Consider the following 13021-nt stretch of genomic DNA (forward strand, 5'->3'; position numbering starts at 1 on the left):
TACCCACAATGGCAGAGCAGTGTCTAATTACTAGTACCTCAGTTGTTCACGTTATTCCTCTGGAAGATGCCTTTGCATCCTCATGGCTGGACAAAGATGAACTTGCAATGTGTTAAAGGTCAACCCATGCTAATTTATCTACAAGTTATCATTTTTTAAGAATTTCCTGTTAGCTCCAACCAAATATCCACCTAGCCCAGTCTTTGTATCCCACAGATCACAAAGCATCACACATGGAACCGGTTCAAACAGTTAGCTCTTGGGTTTCATCTCAAGCCTAGTGACTCAGAATTTCTGGAGTGGGATCCTAGGAATCCACATTTTAAAAAGTAACACCCATTATGCCAAAGTATATGAGAACCAATGAGCTCAGTTTTCATCTGAGATAATCTGAAAATCTGAAGATGATAAAAATTCATAGATTAAGAATTGCATACTGAGAACTGATATGTATTATTTTCTATAGAAGAGGCTTATGCACATTTTAGCCACAGTCCTCACATAGGAATACGTCATATATTGTAATGCAGTTCATGCACACACGTGACCACACACACACATACACACACACACAGGACTGTTCACTGAAATCAAAATTCCACGAAACAATATATGTCCTTATGACCTGTGATTCATTCTGATATTTTCTATCGTATTCTATTTCACTTTTTAAAAACATTGGACATATCCCACGAAATCAATTTCACAATCCTCTAATGAATTACAAACCAGAGTTTGCAAAACACTCATCTATTGCAATCAACTGAAATGTAGAACTCATTTGAGGAAGTGTAAGCCTAGGAAGAGAGAGAGTCTAAAACACTGCAAATTAGTCATTAAACAAGGTTTTATTTTTAGATATTCTTAAAATGTATGCATTTAGCTGGATTTAGAACAGTTTAATCTCAATACCAATCTCCAAATAAAATAAATTTCATTTACTCTGATTACAAATCTTATTACCTTCAACTAATAATTATGGGTTTTAGGAGGGGGCACCTAGGAATGAAAATTTGATTCTATGTAAAGACTGAGAGTCCTGGCCTTTACCGATGAGGTTCAACTCCAGGCTTTCCCACATGCCAGGGGTGACAGCTGAGTAATAACCTCTGCAAGCCCCAGTCTCCTCACCCACAAAACAGGGCTAATAACAGCATCCATCTTAAAAGGTTGCTGTGAATATTAAATAATTCATGCAACTAATAATGATGCTATTATTATTCAAAAAGAAATTACCATCGAACAAAAATTTTAGCACCCTAAGAGAAATATAAATGTTCTTAAAGCCTCCCATATTAAGTTTACATAAAGATTTCAATTTGTCCAAATTTGTTAATTAACTGACATTCTTCTGCCCTTGAACAAAACATTTTCTATGTGTGGCAATGCACTCAATGTTGGCGTTACCAAGAGGCATGACATGCTATCATTTATTGAGCAGCTTATAATCTAGTTAGGGGAATAAAAAGAAATGTGTTTAGCATCCTATGCCAAGTGCCAAATAGAAGAGGTGCTGAAAGTGAGGATGGTCAGGCAGGAGAGAACTGGGACTTAGGGAAAGTTCTGTGGTGGGGCTTTGGTAGGGATGGCGGCAGGGCAGGGAGTACATGGAAAAGAGGGTGGAGGGAATCTCAAGAGGAAATTAATGGGAGTGAGGATAAAGGGGTGCTCTAGACCCCCCAGTTTGGCTGGAGAGTGCTAAGTGGTAAAGATGAGGTTAAATGCCAGAGCCAATTTGCAAGATTTATCTGGAAGGTGGAGTTTGGTGCAACTGCCCAGAGCTCTGGGGATTCCCATGAAAATCATCTGATCAATCCAACACCATGGGGATGCACCCCAAATCATCTACACTAGACATCAACTATCCACAGAAATAGGATATGAACACAGAAAAATGAGGCTCAAATTAATTTTGCAAAAGTTTGTGTAGCATTCATTACTTTAAAGTACCAATCAACTCTTTCATCCAAAGTTCTTTGTATGGCGTAAACTGATCTCTGGATGTTTTCTAAGGTTTTGGACAAACCATCCCTACCATTCAAATGAATTCACTTCTCTTGTTCTGATTCTGTGCATTCTTTGTTCACCAAGCAACCTTCTGGTTGAGAATTCTGCTCGCTGGGTAACTTGGCACTGAGAAAAATCCCTTGATAAAATTATTTAAGCATTCTAGTCACTGGAAAGGGCATTTCCCATAACGTGTTGAAACGAGCCTTCTACATATTCAACAGACTAAGTGTAACCATCAGAAAATGTCTGAACACTCTTTGATGTGCTGAAAAGGTGCCAGACCTCATAGGACGGAGCTTGTCGTTGCTGGCTGCACTGCAGAGTCACCTTGAGAGCTACTTATAATACACTGGAATGGGGCAGCTGGCTGCAGTGAAGGGCGTGGCCCCAGGTACAGCACTTCCTTCCCCTGGAGTGGTTCCCAGTCAAGGATGCACGTTTGAATCACCTGGGAAACTTAAAAGAACCAATGTCTAGGAATGGATTTTGGCAGAGATGTTGAAACCTAGCTACTGGGCAGAGGACAAGAATTCTATCATTTATGCTCTTCATTCCTAAGCAGAGATGAGAAGGATATTGCAACACATTGGAGTATAGGGATTTCTATTTTACTTTCATATAGGATACTCAGTTATTTTCTTCTATTTGATCTCCTTGAAACATGGACCTTACTTAACTTTAGGCTGTTAACTACTTTTATAATCTTAAAAACCCCTGTTGCTTTAGGGGTCAGCAAATTTTTCCTGTAAAGGACCATATAGTAAATGGTTTATGTTTTTTAATAGTTTTGGTTATAACTACTCAATTCTGCCTGCAGTTGTACTGCAAAGCAGCCATAAATAATATGTAAACAAACTGAATGTGCCTGTATTCTTTTAAAACTTCACAAAAACAGGTGGCCAAATTTGACCTTTGAGCTACAGTTGGTGTCCTTTGCTTTATAATGTTTGAAGAACTTTAATTAGCATTCTGATCTTGTGTCCTTTAATACAAAACTACTAACAAGCATGAAAATCAACACTAAATGCTCTCAATCCTGCAATCTTATCCTTCCATATCCATTATCATGTGACCATTTACCAGTAATAACAGAGGGTCCTGATTATATCTAAGCAAGGTGGACCTATTTAGACTATTTCTGACACTGAGTACTGCTGACCACCCTCAAAGCTTCATGTATTTGTAGAAACTACTTGCACAATCACTCAACTAAGCCCTACAAACCTCAGTGACCAATCAAAGAGGAGCATGGTAGTGCCATTGGTACATGATGGGCCATTTATTTTGTTAGTGAAAAAATCTATTGGTATGGTTTAGATATAAGGTGTCCCCAAAAGCTCATGTGTGAGACAAAACAAGAAAGTTTGGAGGTGGAATGATTGGGTTATGAGTTTTAACCCAATCAATGCATGAATGTCCTCAAAGGATTCACTGGGAGGTAACTGTGGGCAAGTGGGGTGTGGATGGAGGAGGTGGGTCCCTTGGGGGCATGCCTTTGGGGTATATATTTTGTTTCCTGGTGAGAGGAGAAGTCTCTCTCTGCTTCCTGGTGCCATGTCCTGAGCTGCTTTCCCCTGCCACACTCTTCTGCCATGATGTTCTGCCACACCCTAAGCCCACAGCCATGGAGCCAGTCATCTAAAGGCTGAGATCTCTGAGACTGTGAGCCCCCAAATAAACTTCCTTGTCAGGTCTTTTGGTCACAGTGGCAGGAAAGCTGACTAAAACATCCATCTGTGCTGCTCTGGAATACAGGTATTCCCCCTCAACTGATCAGCGAAATGTAAATACACAACCTAGGTCTTAAAGTTTTGGTTAAACCATTTCTGTTCGACTGAATTTCTGTTCTGGCTTCCCCTTAGCATCTCTGAATGCATAAGAAACGGTAGGCAAAAGGGTGAGACCGCTTGCTACACAGGCAAGCTCTGAGCACAGATATCACCGTGGCCTTCTAAGCCAGGGCAGAAACAGAGCTTGGTGCACAGCTGAGCTCTCCCTAAATCCTGCTCTGCACAGTGCAAGTTCTCAATCTGTGGTGCAGAGTGACCACCTCTAGTCATGCTGCAGCTCACAGAAGCCTCTGCTGCCCACTCTGCTGCTCAGTACAGTTCATCTCCTCTGCCAAAATCCTCACCCCTGCCTGATGAAGACCAGTGTCAGACAGGGTGGCCTCCTGGGGAAGGAGGCTCTGGGTTTCCCTATACCTGGCCAGCGACCAGTCTCCCAGTTTGCCCAGTGTTAAGGAAAATAAAACTAAGCAGAAGTTTCAGCGTGGGGTGTGTATTTGTGAGCTCAGTTACCATGACTCCTGGTCCCAGCTCCAGACGGTACTCACTTGGAAGTGTTTTCGAGTATCCCTTTGACTTCATTCATTTCTTCTTTCCCAAAGTAAACAACAGTGAGGTGAATTCTCCCATCCTGCTGGATACACATCTCCCTGGAAGACAAAAGGATGTCTGTTTCCTGTTTTCACATCAACAGGCAAGGCACAAATACTACTTCTTTTTTTTTTTTTTTGTAAAGAACAAAAGGGTTTTGAAGGCGACTAAGTAAACTTCCAGAAGAGAAGGGATGGGAAACCAAGTCAGTTCTAGTTGGCCATCCCATTTCCGGAATTTGCATTTATCTTACTAGGAAAACAAGGAAATTTAAATATGCAGATCTGACAAATCAAAACTCAGATGCAAAGCATGATAGGTCCAAATTGCCATATGCTTAATCCCACTGGGGCCACACTGTGTCACATGGGGTTCTTAACCCCATAAGAAGTCTACCGAGTAAAAAAGATACGGATTCTGTGTTGCAGACAAAAAGCTAACTTCTAAGAAGACAAGACTAGAATGTTTGTAAACATTCTAGCTTCTTTCCTTGTGTGCCTCCACCCAAAAGCTCTTCGGCTGAGGGTTTACTCCATACATACATGTGTGGGTGTAAATGTGTGTATATTTGTATGTATGTGCATATATGTGAATATGTGTGTAAAGAGGTTTCTATATGTACATATGAATAATTTTTCAGGTATTTTCTAGAAGCAAATTCCATAAAGATTCTACTGGTGAGATGGTATTTTGTGATATTCTGATATTTTGCATTGTCCTTACATTTTGTTCTTTTTGTCTCTGTGTTGATCACTTTCCTTAACCCCCTCCCCCAAATAATCTACATCATAGATTTTCAGAAATCTCTGAGCTATAGTTACAGAGGTCAGATTAGTCAATGGTTTTTATATTGCCTTCAAGAAGGAGTGAGAACCTTCCTGGAGTTGCTGGTAGAAATCCAAAGCAATAGAAAGGGTGGTTCTTGCCCTCAAAAAACCTACTTGGAAAGTAAAATGAGCTCAAATGAAATAATCGGGCACCTCTGGGCACTGGTAAAAAGAATATGGGATTCAGGAAGCATGGCAAGTCATAGGGGCTGGAACGGCTGGGCCCTGAAGGGCGTCCACTGAAGTTCATAAAGGCAGCGAGAAGGACGGGAATTCAATGGAAGAACTGTCAGGGAAGATGATGCTAAACTGGGCAAGGGGCATGCAGGCCCACCTTGGCGGCAGGCGTGGGTCTGACAATTCTGTTTCTTTCCTGTGAAGAAAGGAAGGCGCTGTCTTGGGAATTCAGGATGATGGTGGAGATCTCAAAAGCGGGTGAGGAACTAGGGATAGAGGCCTGGGTGCGACTGCGTGCTTCAAAAGTGAGAGCTCCCTTGTAGCCACGGTCTCTGCTGACTGAATCTTCACCGACCAACAAAAAGTCTCTGTACAAAAAAGATCCCTTTGGCAAATGTGCCAGATAATGCTTGAAGTTCCTTTGCCAGGGTGGAAGAAAGGCGTGCACACAGGGCCAAGCACAGGAAAAACCGTGCTTCAGAATTATGTGTGCAGCTGGAAAACGCCCATCCCAGAATCAGGAGGAGAGTGTCACCCGCTGAATAAAGGCATTCACACAGGGCACAGTGGTGCATGCCCTAATCCCAGCCACTGAGGAGGCTGGGGCAGGAGGACCTCAAGTTCAAGGCCAGCCTGGGCAACTTTGTCTGTCTCAAAAAAAATAAGGACTAAGGATGTAGCTCACTGGTACAGCGCCCTGGGTTCAATCCCCAGAACCCCAAACAAAAACAAACAAAAAAGCCTTCTCAGTTTTCCAGTAATATCTTTGCTGTGTTCCTCTCTGGCATTTTAAAATCCATTCAAGGCACTTCCTGTTTTTAAGAAAAGTGACCTTGACACTTCCTGACCAAGTGAGGCTTTCAGAAAAGGCCAAGCAGAATTTGCTGAGCAGTCTCCCTCCAGGCCATCCCAGCATTCACCTGTTCTTTCCTCCACACACTCAACAACCGTTTGTGGACAACACACCACACGCCGAACTCCCCATCAGGAAATCCTAAAAAATGAGTAAGACGTGTGTGTCCTTCTCAAGTTCTCCACCTACTATGCACAATGAAGCTTGCCACTGGAGAGCAGCGGCCGCCCAGGGAACACAGGCCGGCCCTGAGCAGACAGGGCTCCCTCCCTGTCTGATGCCGTTTTTCAAAACCATTCTCACTCGACTCCATCCCCTAGAAAGATGTGTGTGAGAAAGACAGTGAGAGAGAGAGAGAGAGAGAGAGAGAGAGAGAGAAGGTGGGGTGATGGTATATGTGGGTGTGTCTTTGTTTTGGAGGGAAAGTTAAGTTCAAAAGTTAAGTAGGACAGATGAGAGGAAGGAAAGTGCCATCCACAGCCTAGACAGACTCCTGGCTTTGTGCTGTGCATTATTTTCACCTGGGCACAGGCTGCCTGGATCCCCCTAGGTGACTTCCATGACTCTGTGAGCATGTCTTCCGGGATGCCAGAGCAGAGCTGCATGCAAAGCCTTCAGGACCCTCTCAGGAGCTGCGGCCTCCAGGGCCCCTGTGTGGGAGGGCTCCATACTGACTTCTGCTTCTGCTCACTCTGCGGCTCCACTGGACATTCCCGTATCTTAACCTGGAAGCTGCACATCTTGTTTCTGTTTCATAAAGACCTTATCTTTTTTTTTTTTCTGGAAAATAGCAGTTCTTCTCCTCCAGGATATTTTAGCACAGATTGCTCAGACTAATTAAGATGAATTTTCAGTCAGAACATGTATTGCAGTCACTTATATACACCTATGCTTCTCATTCCCAAGAGGCTCAAAGCACCTCATGCCCCAGAGGAGGGGTGAGGGACCCTCGTTCAGTCCTTCATGTGGAGGTGAGAAACCAGTTCCAAGGACCTGTCCCTTGCTATGGAGGCAGCTGGAGCATAAGGCAGTTTTCCCAAGGACCAGCCTGGTTCTCATCCGCCCAGGTCACCTTAGCAGTATGAGACACGTGACAGCTCAGGTCTTGCTGTCCAGGACTCCACCACTAAGCTGAGAGGTTTGTGTGGCCATATGGAGGGCAGAGGATGCCTCAACAAAATCCCAAATACAAACTGGGAATTGATGGTTCCACCTGATTCCTGAGATGGAAATCAGTCAGGTGTGGCTGGGCAGATCTGGGGGACTGGACACCCACTGATCTCAGACCCATTTGGAAGAGGTTGTACTCTTAGAGGACAACTCATCCTAACAAGGGTTTCTCTAACTCAGCACCATGGACAGTCTGGTGATTCCCTACTGTGGTTGGGGCTTTCCTGTGCATTACAGGATGTTCCCCCATGTCCCTGGCCCTTGCCAACAGCCTGCCAGTAGCATCACCCCAACCCAGTTGTGACAACTGAAATCTCCAGACCTTGCCAGCAGTCCCAGGTTGGGAGGCTGCAAAATGGCCTCCGTTCTGAACCACTATCTTAAGGAGGAATCAGGCTCAGTAACAACATCTCATTAGTCAAAGGGGTAGAGATCGTAGGAATGATGCCCATCCCAGAGCCTGTCCTGCACCCCAGCTCATTCTTGGGAACACTCATGCGAGTCCTAGGAAGAGATGGAGCTACTAAAATCTCAGACGCTTTCTTTTCAGAACCGAGGGGTGTTGGGAGCCAAAGCCAGGGGAATAAATGCTGGCACAGTGGAGGTGCCGGAGGTAGGTATGGTGGTGGTGGCAGCCTCTGTGGCCTTGGTGAGTGCTAACAACTTTGGCTACCATTGCAAGCAGGGAATGCAGTGTTTGCAGTGATCCCTGGGTAGCAGGGGAGGTGAACTTATGTTTGGACTCTGTCAGGCATCCCAGGGGACACCTAGGAAGACTGCAAAGAGCACAGAAGTTTGGGGATCTGCCATAGCAGGTAAGAGAGAAGGAAAACCGCGGGGGATGTCTGTCCTATAGGAAAACATGGTGCTAGGGTTTGGATGTTGTTTCCAAGGGTTCATGTGGAAGTTAGTTCCGCGTGATGTTGGGAGATGGCAGAACTTTTAAGTGATGAGTAGGTGTAAGGAAATTAGGTCACTGGGACTGCTGCCCTTGGAAGGAAACTGATTTTGTTTTGGGTGGACCCTGGTTAGTTCTTGCAAGAGGATTGTTATAAAAGAGCGAGTCTGGCTTCTGATCTCACCATGAGCTCTTTCCCAGCCACTCCTACCACCATGCCATTTGCCACGAGAATCTCATCGGAAGTGGAGCCGGTGCCAGCACCTTGAACCTCTAAAACTGTGACCTACATCTCTTTTCTTTATATAATACTCAGTCTTAGGTATTTTTATAGCAATGGATATTAGACTAAAACACACAAATTCAATAATAAACATTCAGTGAGTCCCTGTGCATAATTCTCATTGAAATAAGATTTAAAAAGGATGATTCTGTGTGGTCTTTGAAGGGGGACAGCCACCTAGGTTTGCTGATAGAAAATCCCTTGTTCCCAGCAAACTGGGACAACTGGTCACCTTACCTACCTCAGGAGCATCTTAGCTTATCACAGGAATGGACAGCTGAACAGTTATAGTTAATCCTGAAGGAGTAACTCAGTAACAGGTATCACGAGGCAGCAGGATGCAGAGGAGGAAAGGTTAATTTCTGGTGAGTGACAGCGGGAGGGCATCAGGAAGAGGGAGCGTCCTGGCTGAGCCTTGACAGGTGAGAAGGCCCCCACAGGTGGGGAGGAGCAGAGAAAGTCTTTCACAGCCCAGAAAAGGCACAGCAGCAAGGAAATCACATCGCTGTTCTTTTCAAAGTTAATTTTCGACTCCAATGTGTCAAGTATGAGAAGAAAATCTATCTAGGCTTTAAGGAGTGTTCCTTCAAATGAAATGATAAATACTAGCCCGTCAGTTCCAAACTCTACCTATGGTCTGCTCTGGCAACAGGAGGAAAAGTGCTTGGCCACACAGGGATCGGAAATGAGCAACAGGGACATCGCTGGAGGGGAACAGCAACTGGGGCCTTCTGAAATCTGTTTAAGAAACAAGAAGGAGCATTATCCCTTGGGTTTGTTGTATTCTTCTGCTCTCCTTGTGTCATGATGAATTAATACATTATTATACTCTCCTATTATTTGAGTAGTCCGATCACTGGTAAGAAATGAGAGTGAATTCTGACTCTCAACCAAGCAAATGAGACCTGATTGCCTGTTTTAGAATAGAAAACAAGATAATTTTACAACTGTCCATTTTTTTTAGAGTTGGATAGATGCTTCTATCTGACCTGCGACTTGAATTAAACCAAGACCGACTTCTGTTAAGCCTCCAAAGACAAAGCTTTATCCAAACAAGGTGCATGATCCAGCTCAGTGTTTCTCAAACACAGTAGCTATACAAACTTCCTGGAGCTACACTGGTGTATGAATAGAGGGCCCAGTGTATAGGGGTATAACCAGGTATGGGGCCTGGGTAAGGTAGATGGCTGTATCATGCGAAGTCGGTTACTTCCCTTTTACTGGGAACCCACCTTTAGCGCAACTCAGTGCTTGATGACCTGGGGCCTATCACCTAAACTGGCCCAGCCAAATGCTCAAGCCTTATTTGAATCTGAGATTTTACAATTAGTGCTTTATATTTTCCCCCAGAAATTTCCAGAACCATCTTAAAGGTTCTAGGCCAATAAGGGATAAATTCAAGTAAAATACTTTTATAAGATTGCATTAATCTATCATAAAGGCCTTGAGAAGAATGAGAACCCAGACAGAGGGAGAACATGAAAACAAAAATAATCTGCCCAGTCTGAGGAGGAACCCAGCAAAATAAAATAGGTTCTCAGCTGGAAGTAGTCAAAATAAAAAGCGAGCAAAGTTGAAATGAATAAATAAATGTCTTTTTTTTTTTTTACAAAATCACAAAGAATATTTTATAGTATAATACTTCTTTTTTATAATCTTGGAGAGGCTCAGATAAAGATCTAAAGAAAATCTATAGCTTTGAGATTATGAGATTCTTCCTGCTATGAAACAAAACACACAACACAATAATGGATCAACTTAAATTCTATCACATGGAAGCTGAGAGAAACCCAGTAGCCAAAAACAAGTGAGACCGTAGTTTTGAAGGCAAAGAGGAGGAGGAAGGGGGAGGGGAAGGTAAAGTAGTGGGAGGGGGAGGGAAAGGAGGAGGAGAAGGAGGAGGAGGAGGAGGAGAAAGAAGAGCAGGGAGGTTTAAGCCAGTACTCTACCGATCAAAATGGCAGCACATACAAACAGGACTTAGATTTGCAGCAAGCCCCACTAGGGGAGCCCACTGCATTCCTGGCCACAGGTAGAGGAGTCCTAGGATCCCAGGTGAGGGCGGTGGGACATTCATGGGAAAGGCAATGGAAGGTGGCATCTGTGTGGTTCCCCCATGGGACAGGAAGACAACAGCAAGGGTGCAGGAGTCTGCTTTAGTGACCAGCCACCTGATCCCCAGGACCAGAGATGGGGCCATACAGTGTGTATGCAGCCTGGGGACACCAGGAGCAAAGTCCTCCTCATTGCTCTCGAGGGGTGCAGCAGGTGGGGTTTTTATTCTTACTCAGGGAGATGAAAATACTGAAGCTTCAGTGTCATGATTTTTGTAAATCCCAGAAATGTCATTCATGGCGTTCATTACCTCTTAAAAATGACCCTTCGGGGGGCCGAGGTTGTGGCTCAGTGGTAGGGAGCTTGCCTAGCATGCGTGAGGCACTGGGATTGATCCCCAGCACCACATACAAATAGAATAAAGGTATTGTGTCCATCTACAGCTAAAAATATATTTTTTTAAAAAATGACCCTTCGTTCCATTGCTAAGAAACAAACTTGTCTCACTTAACAACTGTCAGGCTTCTTCTCATTGAGTAAGTACTAAGGGCTGAAGTAAAGTAGCCTTGGTTTTCCTTTTTCTTGTCTGCGGGGAAGTACAAAACCTGCCATTCTGTCAAGTCTTGATGGTTTCCATTAGTTCCCAGGGACACTTATCCCCTTCCCATTTTGTGATTGAGCCCCTGACCACTGACTTTCATAAAAATGATTTTTAAATTTGTATTTTCATAAATGCAAATAATTTTAAGATCGGTGACCATGATTGTAATAAGGCAACAATGAGAATAAATACTTTAGTACTTCATATACCCAGGAATCCATTTTGTCCCCAAGGCACACAGTTCTGGAGCTTGAAAACTTGGCCTTCTGTTCCTGGCAGAGTTCACCCCAGGCAGGCCATCACCTGAGGTGAGCCATTTTTATAGACTCAGCCTTCCCAGGGGCCGTGCTGAATCTCACGACCAGGCCTGCTCTCTGGGAATTCCAGGTTCCACATTCGTTATTTCTGGACAAGAACAAACGCAGACGTGTTGTTCTAAGTCTTAGCCACGTGAGTCTCTTGTAGATGAATGACAAGGGAATTTATGCTGAAGTCAAAGGCCTAAAACTCCCTGTTGCGCTCAGCAGAGAGCTGCCTGGGGCCCAATCTGGGCCAACATTTTCACTTTCTAGAAAGGGCTACAGCTGAGGTACATGAAGTGACACGAAAGATTCCTCAGCCAAGGGCTGTTGATGCTTGAAAGGTGATACCTAGGAAGGATGATGCTTTAAATAACCAATCTCAAATAGTGGTAACTGCAAGCCATTTGCCAAAATTAGTGGAAAATGTCAAAAATATGGCCACCAATAAATAATCCAGTGGAAAGGATGCTCTCTTTTGCCACCAAATTTCACAAAGAGGAGGCCAAGGAAGGACATGGAAGGTTCTATTGTAGCCTCCTGTGGCTTCAGCTTCAGGCGCTGCCCCCAGAAGGGGTGTGTGTGAGTGTGACACCCAGGAGGAAGCCTGATGGCTGAGGAGGTGCCAAGGCAGCCCTGGAGCATCAGGGAGACCACAGGAATCCCGATCTCCCACCCCAGGACCCGGGTACCACCAGCAGCAGGAAGAGCCACGGCAGATTCTGTTTTTTTTTTTTTTTTTTTAACATTGCAAGGAAAGTAAGGGGGCTCTACCTTAGTTATGCGCTGTGAACCCACCCCTGCAAAAATAAGTGGATTTGAGAGAAGCAAAGGAAAAAAAGAGAATTGCATGTACTCAGAATCCTTTGTCAGAGCAGGAAGAGAAGGGCTGGGACACAATGAGAGCCAACTATCTATTTGCTATGTCTCTTCCCCATGCCCCACAGAATCATTCAGGGAAGAGCCCAAACTTTTTTTTTTTTTCCTCTTTTTTTGACTTGTAGAAGTGGAGAGCATATTGAAGACAGAGTGAGAGAAGAGAGGGAAACAAACAGGGCTGACTTTTTCGGAAGTTCCAGCCCTCACCTGAGAGCCTGCTGTGCCAGCCAAACACACCGCACCCCAGGAAAAAGGATGCACCCCCAACCAGACCAGTGAGCCTGGCACAGCTCACATGTCCATCCCAGGGACTCCTCGCCATCACCCACTCATTCCCACCGTGAACAGAACAATATTCTGTCCTCAGAAGGCAACTGGGAGCGGATGCAAACGGCTCTGATCAAGATGAGGAGGGAGCCCAGGAGAATCCACTCAAACCATGTCAGAGCAAACAGGAAGCCGGTCGCCCTGCACAGGACTCAGAGGAAAGATGGAAAGAAACACCATGGCAACCGCACCCCGGGGGTCCGAACACAATTAAAGGAAAAACCTGAGATTTAAGGAAGAAACAGAACTCAAAGCAAATGAAAG

At 44.5% G+C, this 13021-nt stretch overlaps 1 protein-coding gene across 3 annotated transcripts in view; it reads right to left on the reverse strand.

The window, feature by feature from the left end:
* Csgalnact1 (chondroitin sulfate N-acetylgalactosaminyltransferase 1) overlaps positions 1-13021 on the reverse strand; it is a 318906-nt gene that overhangs the window by 26547 nt on the left and 279338 nt on the right. For all 3 annotated transcript variants that reach the window (XM_058580407.1, XM_046447651.2, XM_046447652.2), the window contains exon 6: positions 4346-4447. In XM_058580407.1, coding sequence (XP_058436390.1) covers positions 4346-4447 — 102 coding nt within the window. The remainder of the gene's footprint in view (positions 1-4345; positions 4448-13021) is intronic.

The sequence above is a fragment of the Marmota monax genome, unplaced genomic scaffold (assembly GCF_021218885.2).
Source record: "Marmota monax isolate L192 unplaced genomic scaffold, Marmota_monax_Labrador192_F-V1.1 WCK01_AAM20220418_F8-fsc00040, whole genome shotgun sequence".
Taxonomy (NCBI): domain Eukaryota; kingdom Metazoa; phylum Chordata; class Mammalia; order Rodentia; family Sciuridae; genus Marmota; species Marmota monax.